At 41.7% G+C, this 26,505-nt stretch overlaps 1 protein-coding gene across 1 annotated transcript in view; it reads right to left on the minus strand.

Annotated features, from left to right (window-relative positions):
• LOC126412325 (E3 ubiquitin-protein ligase SHPRH) overlaps positions 1-26,505 on the minus strand; it is a 257,671-nt gene that overhangs the window by 83,468 nt on the left and 147,698 nt on the right. The window contains exons 10-12 of the mRNA XM_050081845.1: positions 25,747-25,920; positions 22,297-22,468; positions 11,280-11,395 (exon numbers count right to left, since the gene is read on the minus strand). Coding sequence (XP_049937802.1) covers positions 11,280-11,395; positions 22,297-22,468; positions 25,747-25,920 — 462 coding nt within the window. The remainder of the gene's footprint in view (positions 1-11,279; positions 11,396-22,296; positions 22,469-25,746; positions 25,921-26,505) is intronic.

Raw genomic sequence — 26,505 nt, forward strand, 5'->3', positions numbered from 1 at the left:
TCCTCCGTCTAACCTCCCAACTGCATCTAGCTGCCCTACCGTCTCTCCACCTCGTCCCTACATGCTCCCAAGCAACATTTCACCATCCCCTACCCCTAGCCTGCCATCCCTCCCCCTCCCTGCCCCACCCTAGTCTCCTCCTTATCCCCACCCAGTTGCCTCTCCCATTATGCACTACTGCTGCTGCTGCTGCTTGTAGTTGGATTCAGCTGCCAGAGATTGTGGTCATGTGTGTGTGTGAGCATCGTTTGCGCCATCCAGCTACAATCGGCATGGTGGAATGGCTCCACCATACCTTTGAGGCTGGCTTCGCCTGCCACAACAGCAAGTGCGCGCGCGCGCGCGTGTGTGTGTGTGTGTGTGTGTGTGTGTGTGTGTGTGTGTGTGTCATCTATTTTTGACAAAGGCCTTGTTGGCCGAACCTAATTTTGTGACAGTCTTTTAGTTGTGTCTATCTGCGACTCAGCATCTCCACTATATGGTGAGTTGCAACTATACTTTTCATAATATTGCTAATTATACACTAATCACAAAATTTTAACTAAAAGGTAAAATATTGTCAAGCAGTCCTTTAATAAAATCTTCCCAGGTTTCAAGCTGCACCAAGTGGTTAACTGCCCACGAGCTTTCAGCGGAGATCTCATCTGCCACTGTCAATAGGCTGTCTGTCATCTGAATTCTGCTGCCATATTTAAACAGCCGTGCCACCGTCAGTGATGCGATAGGTGCCTGGTCCTGCACCATATGTGGCAATGTTTTCATGGTGCAACGCCGGCTCCTGTTTCAACACCCCAATCACAGTATCCCAGGCCATACTCAGATGCAATCCACTGTCTTGAGAATGTTATCCGATATTTTGATTTCTATTGCTACATGTACTACTCTATGCCAATCCATTGGTCCGTTTAATAACAGAAGTATTGTCAAATGCAATTTGGTGTCCATTTTCCAACGCATGCTCTGCTAAAACTGGTTTTTCAGGATAGTGTAAGCAGAAACATCTTCCATGTTCTATACGACCCTGTTCAATAGGGCGGAAAGTCTGACAGACATGAAACTGCCCTCAACCACACAGTATTTTGTATATTCACAGGCTTCATTAGTTGCTGGATCTTTGCTGGAGACATGAACTCATTGTTAAATATCTTTCAATTCAGCAGCTATCAGATGTTTGAGTGGTTGCAACTGAGTGATACAGGTCAATAAAAAACAAACAAGATTTCTTACACCACTGTTTCTTTCCCACCTTTTTGAGAGTGATCTGAGAAGGAAAAATTATTACATTATGTATCTTCTACTAAAAGCTTGCTGGGTACACAGTAAGTCTTTAGTACTTTTTTCTTAAGCTTCTGGGATGATGAAAAATGACAGCAAATAATGTATGGTGACCTTAGCCTTTCGCTGCACACTTCTCTTAGCAGTCTGGATATTCCTAGCTCGCTACCGCCATCTGCTACGGCAGTGAGTTTCTTAATTCATGTGTTTCCTTCTGCCCCAAGGTGTTAATTCTGCCATGTGACGAGATGCCTGCCTTCTACGGTTGCTGGCTACCAGAGCATGTCGAGCATCACCACCGGCTTAAGCCCCATGCCGCAATGGATGCACCATGCGGCAACATGCTTCATTTCAAGATGCTTCTCATTAGGTTGTAAGACTCAACCATGCTGTGTCTACATCTGCTACATGGCCTGGCATGTAAATCGATGTTTCACACCAAAAGACATTTTGACTGGCAAGTGTTAATGCCGAAGTGAGTGTTATGTGAAATCCACCCATCACTATAGGCATGTTTGTGTGCTAACCAAATGCCTTTGGCTGTGATCTTGTCCAGACCATTTCTTCTGCAAGGGATGATTAATTCCGTGCCTCACATCACTAAAATGCCTCAGATCACTAAAATTTGGAGTTGTGCTGGTGATACTTGGGGTGAGGTTCGGTTTCTGCTATTCCTACCGTGCTGCACCTTTGTATGGTGCCACCACATTGGCTAGTGACTCTCTCTGATAGCTGTACTTTCTAAGACAGTTTCATGTTTCTCTTTTGTAGTAGTTCAGTCATTTAATAAATGTACTGTTTCTCAACAATGTGTGGAAATTACCTTTTGCGCAATACCCATTATGTATTATTTCACAATTTTGTAAATAATTTTGTAAGTTAGCTAGGGAGACATTCCTAAACTGGTGTCCCAACAAAAACCTCAGTCAACTTAATTTTCTATTACAACATGTTGGCCACCTCATCCCATTAGCTTGCTTTTTGGCTCACGCCTCCCACCAGCAACTTCCATTTCCGTGCTACAGACACTAGGATAATGAGCTATTTCTCTTGCGTGTGTTTTCCCACCCCCTTGTGCATCCAAGCGACCACGCCTTCTGCCACCGGTCCAACAGATGCCACTTCGTGAGTGGTTGCCACTCCAGTGCCACACAACATAATTGCTGAGCCGATTGTGCACCTTGTGGAATGACAATGCTGCAACACTGACTGGCACGCACAACTTGTGGTGATGGAACCACCAGCGGCCCAGTACCCCATGCCAACACCCACATCGGCCCCTATGTATACCGCTGCCACCGTTTATCCTGGGCTCGATGTCAGGTCTCCAGCTACTGCCACCACTCTGTACGGCATGCTACAGCTCACCTACTGCCCTTCAATCCACAGGATCTGCACCTGTGGTTTTCATTGGTGAACCCCATCCTTGCTGGCTATGGCATCACTCAGGATGCCACCACGTTCGTTATGGCGATGAGCCGGGCTCGAGTTGACATATGTGATAAGAGGTCGATGATATCATCTTATCATCCAAAGCCAGAGACTGCTACGAGAAACGGCACTGTCTCGTAATACAACATAAATCGTCTGAAATGCAGTGTGTTGGGGTCCTTCTTTCCCTTGAGCAGTGTGGGGATCAGCAACCCTTGCAATTCCTACCACCAACTTCGAAGCCTGATGGAACCACTTATGGTCTCCGACCATTTCCTATACAATATCTGGCTAACTCGCCTCCCAGCCCCAATAAGATCCCTCGTTCACTGACACTGCCAGACTCACTGACAGACTGACTGGTTACAGGAGTTGCTGGTCTCCCTGTCTGTCACTGCGCCAACTTCAACCCCAACTGTCACAGTCAGCTGGCCACCATTCTGCCAGCCACCCTCCCGCGAACTCTCCCTCGCCACTTATGTCATTGGCTGCTGCTACCCCCCCCCCCCCCCTCCCCCCCGCTGGGCTGCAGCATAATGCCTAGCACCTGGGAGTAATTGACAGCCTTGACTGCCTCAGCAACATTGTGACAACTCTGCACGTGACCATGGCCCATTTTGATTCCAACTGTTTCCGTCTGTGCAGCCGCAGCCACCAGCACAACAACAGCTACTGCCACCACAACTCTAGCCACCCTACTGACACATCTCATGACACAGCCAACCTCTGCTGGTACCACTAGCACTTCACCATGATACTAAGAATCGTAAGGAACCCTACTCTTGGCACAAAAACAGGAACAGTCACTGGGATTAGGCATGCCCAGCTATTGCTCAGTCTCCAAGTGCTAGTTCATACGTGACACCTGCTTTGCAATGCCAATCCTGATCAACAATGGCTCCAAGTTCTCTGTCTTCCCAAGATGGGACCATGGCACAGCCTCTGTCATCCTCCTGATTGCACTGAATAACCTACAGTATACACCATTGAGGCCTCAACATTTGCCTACATTGATACCTGCCATGGCCCTTCACCATAGCTGACATCCCAATGTTAGAGCAAACTTAAGCAGGTACTACTGCCTGCTCCCTGACATGGCCGGCTGATGGTTCACAAACAATGATACAGGGAGGTCAATGAAATGCACCACTTGCTTTGCTGTTTTCTTCAACATGAAGCAGGCATAGGCATCACTTTGCTCATATTCACGTGGACATCGTCAGCCCTCTACCTTCCTCTGATGGTTGCCGCTACCTCTTCACTATGATGGACAAATTCACCTGCTGGCTTGAGGAAATACAAATACCGAACTTCAATACTATCACAGCAGTCACTGCCTGCCTCTTTAAGAGGATAGCCCATTTTGGCTGCCCTTTCTCGTGCACTGACAGACCTCTATGGGGCCATCCAGCTACAATCGGCATGGTGGAATGGCTCCACCATACCTTTGAGGCTGGCTTCGCCTGCCACAACAGCAAGTGAACTGCTGCCCTGCTGCTGGTAATTCTTAGTCTCTGCATCACTCGCAAGACTGACCTTCAAACGTCTGTCACCGATCTTGTGTATGGCCAGTCCCTAGCAGTGCCAAGTGACTTCCTACAGACTGCCGACGTGCCTGTGGATGTCGTTATCCCCGAGTTTGTCACCAGCTTGCAGGACTGCATGACTTGCCTGTGGTCCCCCTTACCATGTTGAACACAGAGCAATCATTCACAGCAACTTTGCTTCATGAACTCACATTATGCTAAGTATCAACGCTCACCAGAACCTCCCCACCACCTTCGTATGCATTACTACGGCCCCTACTGGCTCCTGATGGGGGCCCCAAGATGTTTATCCTGCATCTTCACTGCATCCCTACCAGCATTTCAGCCTGTCTATACACTTCCTGATCTCACAATACCCGGCCAGACTACCATCTTTGTTAAAACACAATAGGCCCATACCACCGCCGACATCAGCACCTCCATAGGCACAGTTGCCACTGCCGCTGACACCACCACCACCACTGGGCCAAGCACTCACATCACAGTCCCAAAGACACCTACCTATCACACTATGGCTCAGAACACCCTCCATACCATGCAGACATCACCATTGACCTATTGGCTGTAGACAACACAAGCACTAGCTCCCCTGTGGCAGGACGGTCAAGCGTCTAGCCCTCTACCTTTCCTGCAGCCTATGCCCGATGCAGCAATTTCATCTCTGCCACTGTAAAAAGCTGGTTACGCCCCTGACGCTGCACCACAGCCTCCACAACTTCCATAACAGTGTTATTTCAAGTGTTCCCACTGCTGTACCCAGAACCTACCTTCACCCATTCTCATCCCAGAGGCAACAGTGATTTACGTCCACAGTGCCCAGTATGTGCACTTTTAACTGTCAAACATGGCCAGCAGGTTGTCAACCCCTTCTCGCCATCAGCTGGCAGTGCCACTGTGCCCTGGCCTCTGCAGCTCTGTGCTGACAACTGTGTCCATTGCCTGCCCACTCACATGTGTCTAGCTTTGGAAACAGAATCAGGCCGATCCAGCTGTCACTACTACCCCACGTGTTACCAGCTTACTTGCCGCTTGCACCCATTGCCGTTACTCTGCTGCCACTCGCTGTCGCACTACTGACAACCTGCTGACCTGCCCACATCACACCTGTGGTCCTGCCATCCAGTGTCTGCCTCCGTAGCATGACTGGCACCTGCAGTGTCGAGCCACAAACTGTGGCCTAACTGCTGATACAACATGACCCTCCACTAGCATCAGGCTTCACCTTAGCTACCATCCGAACTTTGTTCTAGAGGGAGAAGGGGCAGACTGTGTGACGGCCTTTCACACAACATCTGTCTAAGCAGTTTCACACATTCCTCGTTTGCTACAACCATCTGCTAAAACGAGTTTCTGACTTTGCGTGTTTACTTTCGCCCAAATCTGTCAGTTCTGTTGTGTGAATGGATACCTGGCTTCTATGGTGACTAGCTGTGGGTACAGGACTATAGCTCAGTTCCTAGCATTCCTTCCGCCGACCTATCCTCACTCTCAGTCTGGATCTTCTCCTTGCAGCATCAACATCAAGTTAGGCCCCAGGCCACAGTGGACATGCCACATGGTGACATGCTTGTACCGAGATGCTTCATGAAGACTCATCCACATCACTCCATCTCTACACCACCTATTCAACCTGGCTTGTAAATCAGTGTTTCGTGCCAAAAGACATTCCGACCGGCGAGTGTTAGTGCCTAAGCAAATGCTGTCTGAGGTCTGCCCGTCACTGCTGGTACACTCGTGTGCTAACCACTGAAATGAATCTGTACTTTTTTGATACCTGTGCAAAAGCAGACAAAATATAACTGTGTTAATTGAACCTCTCAATATTATTTTCAAGCTACTGATATTTCTTGCCATTTGATAAACATATTTTCACTGTTAATTTGTGGACCCCTTTGGGTTATTTACTGACTCTGTTTTGGAATTTCATTTATGCTTTGTAGTGCTTTCTTATAATGTCAGCAGTAACTGAAAATGCTGCCGCGTGTGAAATCAGATTTACGATTCGTTTTCTAAATGCAAAGAAAGTTAAACCAATGGAAATTCATCAGCAAACCTGTGAGGTTTACGGACAAAATGCTACGAGTGATTCAATGGTTAGAAGATGGGTCAGACTGGTCAACGAAGGATGTGATCAAGTGCAAGATGAAGAACGAAGTGGATGCCCGTCTGTGGTTACTGAAGAAAGAACTGGTGCACACAACTGAAGGGAAGATTAAGCACAACCATAAGTTTACACTTAGTGCCCTTGCTATGGAAGTTCCGCAAATCTCATGATCACTAATTCATGAAATTGTTACCAAAAAATGGAAATTTCGAAAACTTTGCTCACATTGGGTACCCAAAATTCTTACTGAACAACACAAAAAACAACAGATGGGCAGTGCACTTCAGTTTTTGACATGCTACAATGAAGACATCTATGGTTTTCTTTCTCGGATGGTCATGGGGGATGACACTTGGGTATCGTACAACCTCCCTGAAACAAAACGGCAATCAATGGAATGGAGGCACACTTCATCCCCAACGAAGGTTAAGCCTAAGCAAATCTTGACACCTCAAAAAGTCATATTCACTATATTTTAGGACAGAAAAGGCATTTTGATGATCAATTTCTTACCACAAGGCCAAACAATCAACGCACACGGTTACTGCGAGACTATTAAGAAATTGCGCCGCGCAATACAGAACAAGTGCCGAGGATTACTGTCAAAAGGTGTTGTTTTTTTTTTTTCCATGACAATGGCCGACCTCACACGGCAAATGTGACCAAACAACTCTTACGGGAATTTCACTGAGACGCGTTTCATCATCATTCTCCGTAAAGCCTGGACCTCGCTCCTAGTCACCTTCAGCTCTTCTTAAACCTAAAATCTGTCCTTGGTGGTCAACACTTCAACGATGATGACAAGCTGAAAGAACGTTACTACATGGTTGAATATACAGGCGGCAACCATCTATGAAGAAGGCATACAAAAACTTGTGCCACGCTATGACAAGTGCCTACAAAATTTCGGAAGCTATGTAGAAAAGTAGTTTAACAGTTGTAGATTTTTGTACAGTAAATATTTTTTCTGTATATATACACGTTTGTTTTATATAACCAAACGGATCTTACTTTGTGGACAAACCTCGTATTTGACACGGTTCCCCACTATAGACTGTTAAAGGTACAAGCATATGGAATAGTTTCCCAGATATGTGAGTGGCTCCAAGACTTCTAAAGTAATATAATTCAGTAAATTGTCCTGGACAGTGAGTGTTACTCAGGGACAAAGCTGTCATCAGGAGTGCCGCAGGGGAGTGTGATACGACTGCTCTTGTTCTCTACATATGTAAATGATCTGTAGGATGGGGTGACTAAATGTCTGCAACTTTTTGCTGATGGCACTGTAGTACACGATAAAATATCGTCGTTGAGTGAGTGTAGAAGGATATAGGATGACTAAGACAGAATTTCTAGTTGGTGTGATGACTGGCAGCTTGCTCTAAATGTAGAAGAATGTAAGTTAATACAGATGAGTAGTGAGAACAATGCTGTAACTTTTGGACATGGTATTAGTGGTATGCTGCTTGACGCAGTGACACTGATTAAATGTCTAAGCATAATGTTGCACAGCAATGTGAAGTTGAATGAGAACGTAAGGACAGTAGAAAGGAAAGCAAATAGTCAAACATTGTTGAGAAAATTTAGAGAACCGGCATTTCCAGGTGACTGCAGACTGATTCTACTACCGCCAACACACATTTCATGTGAGGACCATGAGACAAAACAGAGAAATTAGAACTCACGCAGAGGCAAATAGCCTGTCATTTTTTCCCTTGTACTGTTTGCAAATGGAACAGCACAGGAAATTATTAACAGTGGTACGAGGTACCCCCTGCCATGTGCCCATATAGGGGCTGGCAAGATATGTATGTAGATGTAGATTTATATGGGGTGTAAATTTTACATTATTTAGAACATATTACATTATTTGAATATAATAGAGGGAAACATTCCACATGGGAAAAATATATCTAAAAACAAAGATGATGTAACTTACCAAACGAAAGCACGTAAAAACCAAAGCACAGCCACTGCTCTCTCATATTTACATTACTGATGTTTGCGAAAATCTAAGTATTCACGTGGGCACATTTCATTGTATTCTTAAAAAGAAATGACTACAGACAAAAGAACATTTCCTATATTAACAGTGAAATTTATAAACATTGCCTAAAAATGAAGTCCATCGAAGAGACCAGAAAATTACTTGAAGTAAAAAAGACAGTCAGGGAAGAGCACAGTTTGTTCCCATTTCCTTATAATTGTTTTCCATACAAAATCAATACAGAAAGGGAAAACTCTTTCAGTAAAAGGCATTAAGGACCAATACAAAACAGTTAACAAAAAAAGAGAACATCACTGTAACATGATTAGCATTTTCTGATACTTTTATTATTGGAGGACATTGCACTGCCTATCACACAAATTAATACAGCTTTCAAGCAGCCACCACTAAAAACTGGCCACCAGATATTGTTTGGGAAGACACAGAATGAAAATTAATAATGAAACAGAAGCAGTATACTGCTGCTCTTACTTACCAAAGTAAACTTAGCTTGGCATACAATGAGGTGGTGTATCTTTTAATAGTAATTTTTTTTTAAAAATCATGCATCCAAATTTGTCATATTTACTCAAGGCAAACTCATTCAATTATGATCAAACTACTGCATATAAAAAGGGACGTGAAGACTGATTCTACTTGCTCCGCTTTTACCACCAGTGAAGATGAATGGCATACATTCAAAAAGCTAGAATGTAAACTCAAACTTGGCACATTTACAACACCATGGATTTCGTTCATTACTTTGTAAACAGTTTGTTTTCCTACTTTACATACACAAAAACAACAAGAAATACAATCTACAAGCCACAGTACAGTGTGGCATACATACTGAGAGAGGGAAAGACAACTGCCCACATGCCCATGCATGCATCTTAGTGTCACTCCTCGTATTTTCATTACATCTACATCAGGTGGTTGCAAAACTGCTGCACAGTCTTCCTTGAATAAAAGTTCTATGTTTATCAGACAAGGTTTTATGAGAACATCACACCCTTCTCCCACAGTTCACCTAGCATCTGTATTACTCTTTCATACGGGTTATATACACCTTTTGCACTCCCAAAAGCACACCTTCCAGTGTGTTCTGTACCTGCTTGCTCACCTGCTTGATGAGGACTCCAAATGCTGGTGCAGTGCTCTAAAGAGGTGGTCACACTGGTGCCATCTGCACAGTCTCCTTTCCAGATGTACCGCACTTTGCCAGACTCCTTCCAATCAGATCGAGTCTTTCATTCACCTTCGCTAATACCGACTTTACATGTTCATTCCACTTTGTATCACTTCCTAGCAAATTACCCTCAATTATTTGAACAAAGGGGCTAGTGTAGATGAGTTCTGGTACTGCGGCAGTGAAATAATTGTTTATTGACACTGCAGAGAGATATTAAATGCAGACTGGCAATAGCAAGAAAAGTATTTCTGAAAAAGAGAAATTTGATATCGTCTAATATAAATATAAGTGTTAGACAGTCTTTTATGAAGGCATTTAGTTTTCAGTGTAGCCCCATTCAAAAGTGAAAGAAAAAAAAATTGGTTCAGATGAGGACAGAATGTAAGCTTTTGAAATGCAGGGCTACAAGGAATGTTGAAGATCAGATGGGTGGACCGAACAACTGATGATGAAGTACTGAATAAAACTGAGTAAAAAAGAAACCTGTGGTACTACCTGACTGAGTATGTTCAGCTAACCGATCCGTTTTTTTAGAGGCATCGAGGTACTGCCGATTTGGTAATGACAGGAAGTATGCGGGGGTAACAATTGTAGAGAGACCCCAAGGCTTGAATACAGCAAGCAGATTCTAATAGATGTAGCTTGCAATTGTTATGCATGCATCAAGAGGCTTGCACAGGATACTCTGGTGTGGAGAGCTGAATCAAACCAATCTTTGGATTGAAGACCAGAATGACGGTGATGACAACAATGTGATGTGTGGTGTCCTCCAGTTCTTTGCAACTAATCTAGTAATAAGGTACTAACAGATTCTCTCTGTTTGTTATAGGCATTATCTTACATTTATATACTTTTGGATTATAGGAGACCTCTCACTGAAAAACAGAAGCATTGAGTTGTCAATAGCACACACAAAAAAGAAAACTTACCAGCATATGGTGGTGCTGGCACCACGTCGGGACAAGTGTGAGTGAGTGAGTGAGTGAGTGAGTGAGTGTGTGTGTGCGCATGTGTGTGTCACTTCTGACTTTCGATGAGTGCTCTCCTTTTATCCAAAAGTATCTACATTCTGCAAGAACTTTTCTACGAAGAGATCTATCATTCATTACACCAAGTCTTTCTGCATTCCCTTACAACTGACCAACAACAATACCTTTCTGTAACCAACGCATAATTAGCAAAGTGCTGCTGATTTGATGTGATAAACTGTTAACGTATATTAACACATCCTCTTCTATTACTCTTCCTCAAGGACACTTGACATGACTTTCATGGAACAGTACTTGTCCATTATAATGTGCTGGGCTTTTTAATTAAATATTCATTGAGGCAATCACATGCCTGCAAAGAGATTCTGTGTGGCTGGATCTCGGCTGTTAGTTGATAGTGCAGTACGGTGTCAAATGGCGGGAATCCAGTAATGTGGAACCTATCTAATCACCCACACATACTGGTTGTAGGACACTGTGTGTGAGAAAAGTGGGCTGTAACTTTTCTAACGCTCCGGCAGTTCCTTATATGAAACCTATCTTTGAAAGCAGAGGACACATTGATCATGGTTTGCATTCAGTTTAATTTTAAGCACTTTCTGTACAGTCGCAAAAAGTAAGGCGGAACAAGCAGAATTTTACAATAGATTCATATAAAAGAACATACGATTTTATAAGTAAACTGGTCCAAACAATGAAAAATTTGAACAAAATTAAATATTGCCTTACATTAAAAATTTATTTTGTCCCTTACCTGAAGAGAATCAACACTCAGCTTTCCCTTAAATTCATCATTCAACTTCAGAACACGCTCATAGACATCCACAGCTTTCAGCCATGTATTGCAAATTATGAATATGGCAGCCAGGCCTGTAAAAAACTTTAAATCATTAAAAGTACAGTTTTTAAACAAGAACATTTAAATTGAAAATGAACTATACTACAAAACAGGAAATAAAATAAGCCACAGAACAATGTTCCAACAAAGTTGACATTGAAACTTCCTGGCAGATTAAAACTGTTTGCCGGATCAGGACTCTAACGTGGGACCTTTGCCTTCCACAGGCAAGTGTTCTACCATCTGAGCTACCTGAGCATGACTCATGATCCATCCTCACAGTGTTACTTTCAACAGTACTTCACCCCCTGTCTTCCAAACTTCACCTTCCAGTAGTGTTAGTCCTACAAGTCACACAGGAGAACTGTGAAGTTCACAAGGCATGAGATGAAAAACTTGCAGACGTAAAACAGTGAGGATGGGTCACAAGTTGTGCTCGGGTACCTCAGGCAATAGAGCACTTGTGTGTGAAAGGCAGAAGTCCTAGATTCGAGTCCTGGTCCAGCACGCAATTTTAATTTACCAGGAAGTTTCTCAGCAGTGCAGACTGAAAAATTCATTCTGGAAGACTGACACCTTTAGAGATAAAAAGCACAAACTTGGATGGGGAAAGGGGGGAAGAAAATCGCCCAGACTATTTGTTCCAACTGATTTCAGAAACTACGTAAAACAAATCAGGTTGGCAAAACTGAAATTCTGAAACCTGCTACTCTGAAATATGAGCTCAGTGCCATAACATTTTAGTATCACCTTTCTGACTGGTAGGTGTTGAAAGAAATAAGGCAAATATAACTTTCTTCACAACACAGAAATGGAATTAGATGGACCATTTTCATACAGCATGGTATCATTCAACAAATTCATAGTAACGGTCGACCTAGGTACAAAGAAAAGTGTGTAATACTTAAAAGTACAAAGCAGATGCCACACGAAAGACAGCAGGATTAAAAAGAACAAACTAACATGATCAAGAAAGACACACAGTGTATAAACTGGGAGGGGAAAACTCTGACCCTCAGTCGGTGTGTGGAGGAACTACAGAGCATATGGTCAGAGATATTGTGAGAGGTTGAATAGAAAAGATATTGTGCCATGGAGGGTGGGTTATGGGAGACATCACATCACCTTTTGACACTCTCCTAATAGATGGCAGACTCAGGTGTGTCACAAATGATGCAATCTGAGCCAGTGTTCAAGAGTCGCACTGACTCTGCACTGACTCTGTGCAGTGTATGCTAATAAAGGCTCACAGAGCTTCCATCAGGAAGCTGAAGGTGCAGGGTTTTATTACAGTGGAAGCTCTGTATGCAGTAGTTGCCCACATTTCAGTGTGGAACACTGCATCATCCACTGCCTTAGCAGCCAGGGTAAATATATCTGTCCTGAAACCTGCTTCCTGCATTCATAAACATTAATCTTCAGAGCTGTCTCCACTTTTTGCAATTAGTTAATTAACTATGTTCACCTGCAGACTGCTCCTGCCATCCTAACATCTAATACCCAAGAATCACTTTCAAATAAATAGGGCTGTAATTATCATTTCACAAAACTAGTCCAATCTGAAATAAATAAACTGACACTGTGTCAGGAGTATGGCCTGAAGTAATGGAACTGTTGAATATTATCAGCTACATACAAACTACAATATCTTTACAGGACTCTATATGCCTCTGCAAAATTCTGATGGGCTCGTAGATAGTAGATAGTGTCGGAAGTTCCATGCGGCTTTTTGCGGATGATGCTGTAGTATACAGAGAAGTTGCAGCATTAGAAAATTGTAGCGAAATGCAGGAAGACCTGCAGCGGATAGGCTCTTGGTGCAGGGAGTGGCAACTTACCCTTAACATAGACAAATGTAATGTATTGCGAATACATAGAAAGAAGGATCCTTTATTGTATGATTATATGATAGCGGAACAAACACTGGTAGCAGTTACTTCTGTAAAATATCTGGGAGTATGCATGCGGAACGATTTGAAGTGGAATGATCATATAAAATTAATTGTTGGTAAGGCGGGTACCAGGTTGAGATTCATTGGGAGAGTGCTTAGAAAATGCAGTCCATCAACAAAGGAGGTGGCTTACAAAACACTCGTTCGACCTATACTTGAGTATTGCTCGTCAGTGTGGGATCCGTACCAGATCGGTCTGACGGAGGAGATAGAGAAGATCCAAAGAAGAGCGGCGCGTTTCGTCACAGGGTTATTTGGTAACTGTGATAGCGTTACGGAGATGTTTAATAAACTCAAGTGGCAGACTCTGCAAGAGAGGCGCTCTGCATCGCGGTGTAGCTTGCTCGCCAGGTTTCGAGAGGGTGCGTTTCTGGATGAGGTATCGAATATATTGCTTCCCCCTACTTATACCTCCCGAGGAGATCACGAATGTAAAATTAGAGAGATTAGAGCGCGCACGGAGGCTTTCAGACAGTCGTTCTTCCCGCGAACCATACGCGACTGGAACAGGAAAGGGAGGTAATGACAGTGGCACGTAAAGTGCCCTCCGCCACACACCGTTGGGTGGCTTGCGGAGTATAAATGTAGATGTACTTCCATCCTCAACTACTCACTATATGGTATAAATGGTAATGGAAATAAATGACAGAATGTTAAACATTTTGAAGTGAAAGAATGACTCACCGAATAGTAGAGACAGGCACCTAAACAAGACTAAAATCTTTGTAGACTTGATTGCGTGTGTGCGAATGTGTGAGACAGAGAGAGAGAGAGAGAGAGAGAGAGAGAGAGAGAGAGAGAGAGAGAGAGAGCTCACGCATATGCCAATTTACAGTCTTGTTTAATATTCAGTGAGTTACAAACCATTGAGCCATTAATTACACCAGCAGTTGGGCATATTCCGTTTGAGAGCTGCAGGTGCTCTGCAAAAAAGCACTGTTCGAATAAGTCAAGGTCACTATTAAAGACAGTGCTTGAGAACTCTCTGGGGCAATCAAGACTGTGGTTGTTAGCACTTTCATTGAAACATTGTGAGATAAATATGGCTAAAATATTTAAAACAGGAACACTGGTACAATGAAATCTTAAATTAAAGTCACTGTTATCAGATTATTACTCCCAGACATAACTAATGGTATAAATGTTAGCATTAAAATGCAAGTGTATTAACACAACAAAGACTATCAATTTAGGGTGCAAACAGCACACACATCCTTAAAAAGCAGAGCATAATCTTCATACTGTAAGATAATATGTAAAATAAGGGAAGGTACACACGCAAATGCGCACACACACACACACACACACACACACACACACACACACACACACACACACACACACTTCTGCAGCCGAGATGAGACTGATTACTGATTATTGTTTATTGAGACTATTGAAATCAATATCCTGGCCTGATGGAGGACGGGAGACAGTAGAGAAGAATGCACAAGACAAGGAGGGGGGTATGGGGGTAGAGTGAGCTAGATCTTTTGACAGATGACTCAGTGGCTGCACAACAAGATGAAACGATAGGGCACATAAGAGGAATAGAGATGTGGAAATAGGAGAAGGTAAGGGAGGAAACAGGAGAGGAAGGTGAAGAGGGAGAGGGAGGGGAGGAAAAGGGGGGGAGAGAATGTTGACATGGAGAGGAGGGGGGGAGGTAGGGGAGAGAAAGAGTGATGGAAGAAGGCAGTTCAAGTACATGATCTGGATGGAGAAGTGATGGTGAGCACAGAAGAGGTGTGGCAGTGGGGAACAGGTTAGCAGACGTTTAGGCTAATGGGATTGTGAAATTATATGCAATGCTGGAGAGACAATTCCAGCCTGCGTAGTTCAGATATAGCTATGCTGGAATGAAGTATCCACAAGGACTGTGAAGTAAAGCGGTTGTTGAAGTCATTTATGTTGTGGTGTGCAGCTTGTTCGGCAACTGCATGGTCTAGTTAGTGGTTTGCCACAGTTAGATGGCTGCCATTCGTATGAATAGAAACTTTGTTAATGTTGTGCCTACAGAAAATTCTGTACAGTAATTGCAGCAGAGCTGATAGATAACTTGGTTGCTTTCACAGGTGGCCCCATTTTTTATTGGGTCGGAAATGCAGTAGGAGCTGGTGAGTGAGTGGTTGTATGGGGCACATCTTACACCTGGGCCAATCACAAGGGAATGACCCATGGGGTGCAGGATGGGGAACAGGGCTATCATAAGGATGGACTAGGATATTCTGTAGTTTGTGAGGGCAGTGGAACACTATTTTGGATGATTTGGGTAGGAGTTCGTCATATCCCAGGGCACAATGAGAGGCAGTCAAGGCCCTGGTGAAGGATGTGGTTGACATTTTCAAGGCCAAGTTGATACTGGGTGATCAGAGGAGTGCTGGTCGGTGGCTGGTTAACAGGTTTACTGGTGTCAGAGCAAGAAGTAGATATGTTTATGGATGATCTGGACAGGATACTATCCATCAATATAGGATCTGGTACAGTTATCAGTATATTTCAGCAACTCCTGCTTTCCACTGCAGATGCAATGTCCATGGGTGGCAAGGTGATGGGCTTGATATGAACAGAGATATTTGTCAAGCCATCTGACTGGCATTTAGGAAGGTGGCTTTTTGAGTTGAGCGGGATCAGATGAATTGGATTTGTGAGTACATATTGAGATTATGGAGGAAAGAACAAGTCCACATCACGAAAAAGTCATCAGTGGATTTGAAACAAACAAGGGGTTTTAGGTGTTGACCGAAAAGGAAGGATTTCTCCAGATGGACCAATAGTAAGTTGGCATAGGATGGTGCCATCCAAGTGCCCATGGCAGTACCACAAATTTGTTTACAGATCTGACCTTCAAAAGCGAAATAATTGTGGCCAGAATGTGGCTGGCTTAGAAGATTAGGAAAGAGGTGTGGTATCAGGAGGACTTTGGAAAAGGTAGTGTTCTATGGCTGCAAGGCCATGAGCATAGGAGATGTAGGTGTACGAGGACGTTGCTTCAATATGATCAACAAGAAGTTTGGTGGTAGTGAGGCAGTGACTGTGAAGAGGCTGTGACAGATATGAGTAGTGTCTCGAGTGTAGGATGGGAGGTTATGGACAATAGTTTGGACATGTTGCATGTTGGTTAACAAAGGCAGAGATTCATTCGTTCTGTGGGAACATTGTACCTTGCCTCAATGAGATGACCATTAGGGATACCTGTAGATTGGGCTTGTGGTGTTACAGGGATAGGTATAAGGTAGGAGTGCAGGGGGTTGCTGGTGTGAGGAGTGAGATGGATTCAGGTGTCAAGTTTTGGAAGGGACCTAAGCCTTGCCGAGTTGCTGGAGATTAGGTCTGACGTCTGGGATGCAATCATTGTCATAATGTTTATACGGAGTGGTGTCAGAAAGTTGGCAGAGACTGTCAGCTACATAGTAACTATGATTCCTGACCACTATGGTGGAGTCATAGTTTGCACCGTGTACCCCACTGACAATAGGCAACCAAAGCTCCAAGCTTTTTAAAACAACATTCCAACCTCCTTTGAATAGTGATTCTTCTCCTGTCACCCAGTAATTCCCTGGTAATCATTCACGAATTCTTCACTTAACCATGTTTCACCTTCCATTCCTAAATTCCTCTCTAGTGAGTCCAACACCACTCCTATGAAACACAAAGCTACATGTAATTAGAAAACAAATCCAGACCTTATTGTCCTTATCGCAGACAAAGGCTCCACCACTGTGGTCATGAATTGTAATGACTATGTAGCTGAGGGTCTCTTCCTACTTTCTGACTTCTCTGAATACAAATCTTATGACCATGATTCCATCCCAGAAGTGCAATATCACCTTTGCCTGAGCTTCTCTAGTCCCTAGGTCCACCTCAAAACTCAAAATCATACCCACATCACCAAAAGTAGTGTTCTGCCGCCCACCCAACTTGCAGAAATCCTCATCCATCTCTATCTAATTCCTGCTCCCAATCCTACAGCCATCGGTCACTCCCTTGAGGTTGGCCTGGGTGCAAGTCCTGACCCATAAATCCACCCACCACCACCAATAACAGTTTAGTCACCAGCATTATTTAGCCAATAAAAGGTAGGGCCATGTGTGAAAGCAGGCATGTTATATATCAACTATGCTGCAATTACTGTACAGCATTCTATTTGGGCAAGTCTACCATCTACTAACATGAATGGCTACGGCCAAACTGTGACAAATTGCAAATGTGAGCATATAGTTGCCTAAAATGCTGCATGCCACAACACTAATGACTTTAACAGCTGCTTCACCACACAGACCATTTGGATACTACCTTCCAGCACAAGTTCCTCTATCTACACGAGTGGGAATTCTCTCTGCAGCATATCCTGTTTCCCTTTGCCTCACTTTGTCTTTTAACTTTGCTCTTCTGCCCACACCACTCCTTCCCTGTCCAGACTGTATACTGCCTTCCCCCACCACTCTCTCTTAACCCCATATGAGCATTCATTCTCTCTCTCCCATCCTCCTTTTTTTCCTTCCCTACCTGTCTCCCTCTAACATCCACCTTCCTCTCTTTTCCTATCCTCCTACTCTCTACCTCTTGTAAGCTCTATCCTCTCGTCTTGTATAGCTGCTGAGTCATCTGTCAGAATATCTGTCTCACTCAATCCTGCTACCCCCTCCTTGTCTCGTGTATCCTTCCCTATAGTCTCCCCTTCTCCACAAGCTCAGGAAACTACTTTCAATAACCAGACTCATTACAACTGTAGGAAAAAGAGCAAGAGCTCGAAGGCTAGAGTGAATATTTTTCTGTTACATGTTTTTATGGTCCACACATCAGTCCACTAAAGTGTATGGTTCTCTTTCCCTTACTTCACATATTGTTCCATCCAGGAATTTCCAATTGTTATATTGTAAGATAAAACAGAAGGCAGATCCACTGAAACAGAACTTCCGAAAATACACATCACATTGCCTTGAAGTGTAGCATGCAGCCATCAGTGTGAAATGCATACCTCACATTGGTGGCTAGAGATAGAACATCTCTTTGGAGTGGTTAAAAACAATAATATCAAGGCTGGGTTGTCAGTTTCACAAATTGCAGTCCACTGTTCCTCCAACAATTGTTATTCCTACTGATGCAGGGTCTGCAGTCACCTTTCCCTAGGCATTCACCTCATCCATGGACGACTATATTTTCGATGCAGAACCTGTTTCAGATTCATATGATGAGTTTGTGGATACTGTGAAATACTGTTCATACATTGCAATTCCCTGAGGTTGTAGAACACAGAATACAGGGTGTTACAAAAAGGTACGGCCAAACCTTCAGGAAACATTCCTCACACACAAAAAATGAAAAGATGTTATGTGGACATGTGTCTGGAAACGCTTAATTTCCATGTTAGAGCTCATTTTAGTTTCTTCCACCTACGCTCAATGGAGCACGTTATCATGATTTCATATGGGATACTCTACCTGTGCTGCTAGAACATGTGCCTTTACAAGTACGACACAACATGTGGTTCATACACGATGGAGCTCCTGCACATTTCAGTCGAAGTGTTGGTACGCTTCTCAACAACAAATTCGGTGACCGATGGATTGGTAGAGGCGGACCAATTCTATGGCCTCCACGCTCTCCTGACCTCAACCCTCTTGACTTTCATTTATGGGGGCATTTTCAAGCTCTTGTCTACGCAACCCCGGTACCAAATGTAGAGACTCTTCGTGCTCGTATTGTGGATGGCTGTGATACAATACGCCATTCTCCAGGGCTGCATCAGTGCATCAGGGATTCCATGGGATGGAGGGTGGATGCATGTATCCTCGCTAACGGAGGACAGTTTGAACATTTCCTGTAACAAAGTGTTTGAAGTCACGCTGGTACGTTCTGTTGCTGTGTGTTTCCATTCCATGATTAATGTGATTTGAAGAGAAGTAATAAAATGAGCTCTAACATGGAAAGTAAGCGTTTCTGGACACATGTCCACATAACATATTTTCTTTCTTTGTGTGTGAGGAATGTTTCCTGAAAGTTTGGCCGTACCTTTTTGTAACACCCTGTATAAAAGCCTATCATCAGACTTTGAGGTGCTACTGAGGGACTATCTCAACCGTCATAATGAAAACCCTTTCAGTGATGTAACACTGCAAGCTGTACATAAATAGCCAACAGCATTATCTGAAGACAAACAAGATGTGTGGGTAAAAGTGGATCTTAGCAAGAATAGCTAGAAATCCTAGAGACTTGTTAAGAGATTCAGTAGCAATTTAACAACTTTTATAGAGCCTGCAAATGTTCAAATGTTCCTGCCAATCAGTAAGCCCACTAGCTCCGAATGAATGCCAATCAGAAAATTAGAACTGAAAAGACAAAATGTTTTGGAAAGAACATGAGAGAATAGAACCTTGAACTCTGCAACAGCCTCAGAATATGTCATATTCCCATAATCTGGTGGAAATTACATGTGATATTCATTCTGAAGCCTCGTATGCCACCAACAGATGTTAAAAACTATAGACCATTGTCTCATGTACATAAAATCTTTTAGAGAATCTCTTACAGCACATGATGAAACCAGCATTAATTCATGAACAATCTGATTTCACACGTGGAAAGATTTTTATACCTCAGATTCTTAATGTAAGGCAATACATAGAGGGGGTGGGGGGTGGGTGGGGGGGAGGTTGAAACAAACAATATTACAGGAACAGCTTTCATCTGATGACATTGCTATCCTCAGTGAATGTACAGAAGATTTACAGACTCTGCTAGTTCCAATGGACAGTCTTGGATTGAGAGTGAATTGGAAAAAAACAAAGGTAATGAGAAATATTAGAACTGAGAATAACATTAAACTTAAAATCAATTTGATGATCACAAAGTAGACAAAGTTAAGGAATTCTGCTACCATGGAAGCAAAATAACACATGACAGATGAAGCAAGGAGAACATAAAAAGCAGACTAGCTCAGGCAAAAAGAGCACTCCCAGCCAAGAAAAATTCACTATTATCAAACATAGGCCTTAATTTGAGATAGAAATTTCGGAGCATGTGCATTTGGAGCACAGCACTGTATGGCAGTGAATCATGGACTGCGAGAATACTGGAACAGAAGAGAGATGTGGTGGTATAGAAGAGTGTTGAAAATTGGGTGGACTGATATTGTAAGGAATGAGGTGGTTCTCCGCAGCATTTGTGAAGAAAGGAACATACGGGAAACATTTACAAGAAGAAGGTATAGGGTGATAGGACACCTGTTAAGACAGCAGGGAATGAATTCTATGGTACTAGAGGGAGTTTTAGAGGGTAAAAACTGTAAAGAAAGACAGATATTTAAAGAAATGCAATGAATAATTGAGGACGTACATTACAAGTGCTACTCTGAGATGAAGAGGTTGGCAAAGGGAAGGAATTAAGGGCATGTCGCATCAAACCAATCAGAAGACTGATTTGGGGGGAGGGGAAGAAAAGGAAAATAGCTAGCTTTCATCAACCAGACAACTGCTTATGTCAGTCACCATATATACTGATAAAATATCCGGCTTAAGGATTATGTTATCACCAAATTCATTCCATAATTACTTGGAAACAGAATGTTCTACGTAAATTTTTAGGTACAATGCAGCTGCTTTTTTTAACAGCCATTTCCAGAGCACACCAGGAGTTCTCTTTATGTAGATGTTCTGGCCCTAGCAGCTCTGGTCAAGTCCTTTGAAGAAGTGGAAGTTCACTTAGTATACACCCTGAGGATGATCAGTATTTATTACAATAACAATTAAGTTTACCGAAACCCCGTTAAAACACAACTCTTTGCTTTCCTTCATAAACACAGGCAGGCACATCATAAATCCAGTCTCTCATCACAAGGAGTACAATTGGATGCTACATCACATCTAAAATATTATTGTGTCACATTCGATCCACCCTCAACTTATAAGTTGCTTTGCCATAACATGAGGCTGAATGTAAAAGCAGGAATTAACATCCAATGGAAAATAATTGGGAGCACATGGGAATTTCAGCCTCAAAGTTCAAGAATGATGCATTATAAGGCAGTTACTCTGTGGAGAATACGCATGTACTCTCTACTACAGGTCTGCCCATGTCAAAGATGTCAGTGAGGCACTAAATAAACATATAGGCTTATTTCTAGATTTTTGAGGCCTACACTACATGCCAAAGTATATCCTCTAGCAGGTATTACTCCCTCAGACATTGGACAGGTGGTTGCTTCCAGTATGGAAAGAACAAACCTGGCCACCAGGTCTAGCCACCATTCAAACGTCCAGGAAAACCTTTATGAAAACAAGCAACACCCTGCAAATGACTACATCCAAAGTAAGAATACAAATGCAAAAAGCACAAGCTGTACACAATCTCCACGACCTGAACTGCCTTAAAATCTCCCTTGTAGCCACTGAGAGAAGCGGACTACATGGCACAATCTTGGCTGCCTGAACTGTGGACTAGGAAGATTGAGATGTAATTTCCAAAACTGGGGATTTCCGGTCTCTACCAACTGCAACAGCAGAGAAGTGCAAATTGTTGACCACTTGCTATTGTGTCAGCTTTGTCCTGCAACCTACACTGAGCAAGATCTATTTCAGGTATCTCAATCACCTTGAGCAGCTCACTTTGGTCATCCACACTACAATCCTCCATGCACTTACACCTGAGCAAGTTAATTGTGTTGTATAGGTTGTAATTTCTCTTTTCTTTATTTGTATTCAACCTTGTGACAAAAGACACTTTCAAGGGAAAAACCCCAAAGAACAGAAGTCCGAGTCCTTGCACAGTTCAAACCTGGAAATACAACTTCGTAGCAACTCGATACCTCATATAGAACAGATGAGCAGCGACTGTTTGCCAAAATTGGTCAACAGGTTCAGTGGAGTGAGAAGATAAATGATGGAGAGATCAAATCTGAAGTTCGAAACAGATCGAAAAACTCCGTGACAGTGCAATTAACTAATTTTTTTGGTGGTCTGAAATCTGTGAAACTTGATACTCACCATTTAATGCAGCAATATACTGACGAAGAAATTCTTCACATTCATTCTTCGTCTTTTTAATTAGTGCTGTCTGTAATTCTTCCAGGGACATTGTTTTCTTGTCTGGTGCAAAATCTTTCACAACTAGGTGATGTGTACAAGCTTTTCTAAGTGAAAGAAGAGGTGATAATAACTGAAAGAAAAGAAATGTAAGTAGACATTTTACCTGGAGGGACAAAGAAATTATTAAAAATATGAGTAAGCTTATCTACAAATAAACCTTTTTGTTAATGACGTGTCGTGCACAATACAGTCAGTGCACTTCAAAATAATCACGGGCAACATCAAAAGGAAAGTTCGACACGGGTTAACAGCAGACGATACGAAAGTCATAGCATATGTAGGCAATGTGATGGTGTGAGAGGGCAGTGCTCAGAAACTGGAAGAACAGTTACACACTTGGTAGAGCATAACTGAAGAAGGTGGCATAGAAATAAGCCAAACAAAAAGTGAGGTACTGAAAAAAATCCACCAGGGGTGGGGGGGTTTAACTAAGGATGTAAGTTCTAATGGAAAAATTATTAAAGAAGTAGATGCTTTCAAATATCTATGAAGTAAGCTAACCACAAAAGGGTATATATCAAGGAAAAAATTACAGAGAGGAAAGAATTGCTCAAAATTTTATTACTGTGTATGAGACATAATTAGGAATTGGAAAATACCTGCTACAGCATAGACCATGATTTACAAATTGTATCATCTATCAATTTTGAACTATGGAGCACAATGTTAGACCTAGACAAAGAAAGATTTGACTAGAGTACAAGTATTGTGAAATGCCCATGTGATTTTTAAAAACCCTATGGAGAGAAATATGCTGAAATGGTTTGGCCATATTAAGACAATGGGAAAAGGAAGACTACTAAGAAGAGCTCTGGAATGGACAGACAGTAGAAGAAGACTAACTGTAAGACAACAAACAAGATGGAGAGACCAGGTGAAGAACAATGTGAATCAAAGAGGACTGCAGGGGGAAGAACTGCTGAATGATAGTCTCTGGGAGAAAATACCTGATTGGAAGAAGCTTTGTGAATTATCTGCACAAGGACAAGTTGAAAAATTATGTTATATTTATTGGCATCATATTTATTTACATAATTTGGAAACAATTAAATAAGCCCAATTAAAACCAACCAATCAACAAAAGAAAAAATAACACTGTAATCTTGCACTGATGAAAGTTTTTTTTCCATCCAGTAACTCTAAAGTTCTCTTCTGAGATATTATTCTGCTGATCCGTTGTTTTATCTATATCCCTTCAGAATTTCAGCAGTTCTGAGATCTGTAATTCTAGGTATACATAACAGGCTTTTTGCCATGTTAGCATTAATTGAGTTCATTATTATCATCCTAGATTAAAAAAAAAAAAAAGAAATTAGGGTTGTGAAGACAGGCTTACACAGATCTATGTCCACAAGAGCTGTCAGCCTTGTTTGAAAGTATAACCCACTTCATTTCAGTGTTTCATTCACCTCTTCAAGGGTTTCAGAATTTTGCCAGTTTCACCATCAAAAGTTTCTTTTCACACAATAATGAAGCCATTTGCAAATTCTTCTAACTAGGGATAAAAATAATAGTTTTATATGCCACTATCATATTTCCAGATACTTTTGCAGGACATATTGTGCCGAAAATGATGCATTTTATAGAGATCTTTCATGGGGTTGCACTGCATTTCTTCACAGCACGCATACAGAATACAAAAACCACAGGTACGGCATTAAAACTACTCCTTAATTATTTACTTTTATGACTCTCTCACAAGAGAATTTCACAATGCCATGCCTGGTTTGGAGTGGTCCGTGGTCATCCTCAGACTGGAGGCATACTCTGCACCTTTGTTTAGTAGATAACAGAACCATAACTGCTCATAGCACGTGACTAGTCTGAAGATGAGTATGGGCTGCTTGAAACTGGTTATGGGGTTATGAAATGCCTGTGTGATTGTGTTGCAAAAATTATAAAAAATACAACATCATCACTGGTTAATCACAAATTCCATAGACAATGTTAGTTTGCTGCTGCCCTCACATTTACAATATTTTTACACTGCGAAGTATCAAATTTCAATATTTCATAAAACTGCCAATTCCGTTTTATTCCGTTCAAAACCACCAATTTTGCACTATCTTTTACACAAAATTTTTGTGTTTGGTTATAAATGATGAAAATGAGAGGAGTTTACCATTATTCTTAAATAATTTAAATGAATACAAAAAAATCCAATTACAGAAGCAACTGGAACAAGAATTTCTTGTTTAGGATATATTTTCTGGTCTAGATGAAGTATAGTAACTGGCAGATATCATCACATGTGGTGCCAACTGTGGGGGGGCATACCTTGTCTACAGAGTAATGGATACTGCCTTTTCTAGAGATGTAATCTATTCTAAGAACTTTTCCAATTCTGACAATAACTTTTGCTGCTATAAATAAAACTGTGTATTTCTAGGTATTTGTTTGAAAAGTGTGTTGCATATTTTTAAAATTATTTATTGGTTACTTATTCGTTACCTTTGGATTATCTGTTCTGACAGATACATACGTGAACATTAACCCAATCACATCAAATGACGAGTTATAGTCGCAGAGTGAAAAGAAGAGAAATTCCATGACAGTTTTAAAAGTGTGCTGTTGCTCTACATTTAGAAGGCTGTTTAGAGATCTACAATACCTAATGATCACACTAGCAATATGTATTAAATCAGATTTCACAACAACTAATGGAATATTTAAATACAATGTCACTGAGTTAGTAATTTTTTTATGTGATGGGAATTCAGGTACAACCACTCATATACTAATTAGCATGAACTGTGGAAATGGCAATAATTTTCCAGTGGTGTTCTAGCAACATATATTACTCCCTTCTATTATGTTTGTAACATCTTTATTCTTTACCATGATGTGAGAGCTTTGTCTGAATTGCAAATCAATCATCTGGCCAAACAATCTGCTGTGTTTCTCCCATACTGGAGTGGATTTTGTTTTGCCCAATTTCTTCATAATTGGCATCTTTTACATCTCTATGACAAAGCACTTTTACTAAAATTAAATGTTGTTGGTAATATAATAGAGGATTTTCCAAATACAATAACTCAACAAAACAAAGTAGCTCATGAATGTTTTTGATTGTTAATGATTAACAAATGACTGAATATATGGATATGAGATGAAAAAAGTGAGTAATGCTTTATTTTCTTCTTTCTTCGTGTTACTACATGTATACGAGCAAAACTGGTAGCTGTATGGACGAAACACAAGAGAGTATTTTGAAGTGCACACTGTAATCAGGCATTTTCTGAAGCTTTCAGAAAGCATGTCTTTCACACTATGAACAACAAGCTTGTTGACCTACCTTAAAATAATTATAACATCTCTCTTTCAAAACACCCATAATAAGAAACTTACCCTGAACAACCTGTGCCTGTCAATGTCTTTTAGCTTGATGTTTTTGTCTGCAAATTGATGAACTTTATTCAGGAACTGATGTGAACAGAGAATGTGCTGTATTCTATAGAAATGCTCTTCAATGGGTGCGAAGTGTAGCCAATGAATCTTTTCTGTCTGCTCTGGCACACCAAGCTAGTTTAGGAAGAGGAAATACAATTTAAATGTATACAATGAAAATTCAATCAAGAAATTTTCAAAATTAAGAGAGGCCGTTACTTACCTCTAGGAGGCACACCTTTCGATTAAGCAAACAGAAACATTTCAAATAGAAACTGATACTCCTATCTTTCACAACTACAAAAAATGGAGAAAAATGAACAAGGCAACAGGGAATACAGATGTACAAAAGATGAGTTGACAGGCGTTGCAAAAAGAGCTAAAGAAACCTTCAAAAAAGAGACACAGTTATCTGAATATGAAGATCTCAAATAGCAAGCTAATATTATGCAAAGAAGGGCTAAACATATGAAATAAATTTTCAGACAACATTGTGTGAAGGGAAGAGAAAGTAGATGAAGATCAGAAGGACGGTACGGCACTGAAAGCACTGGGAGAAGAAGACATTTCCTCAGAATTATTGAGATCCTTGGGAAAATCAATTATGACAAAAGTTATTCCACCTACTGTGCAAGAAGATAGATGAAATACTCTCTGATTTTATGTAACAAGTAATAATACCATATCCAAAGAAGGCAGTTGCTGAAAGCTTTGGATACT

The sequence above is a fragment of the Schistocerca serialis genome, chromosome 7, assembly GCF_023864345.2.
Source record: "Schistocerca serialis cubense isolate TAMUIC-IGC-003099 chromosome 7, iqSchSeri2.2, whole genome shotgun sequence".
Taxonomy (NCBI): Eukaryota; Metazoa; Arthropoda; class Insecta; order Orthoptera; family Acrididae; genus Schistocerca; species Schistocerca serialis.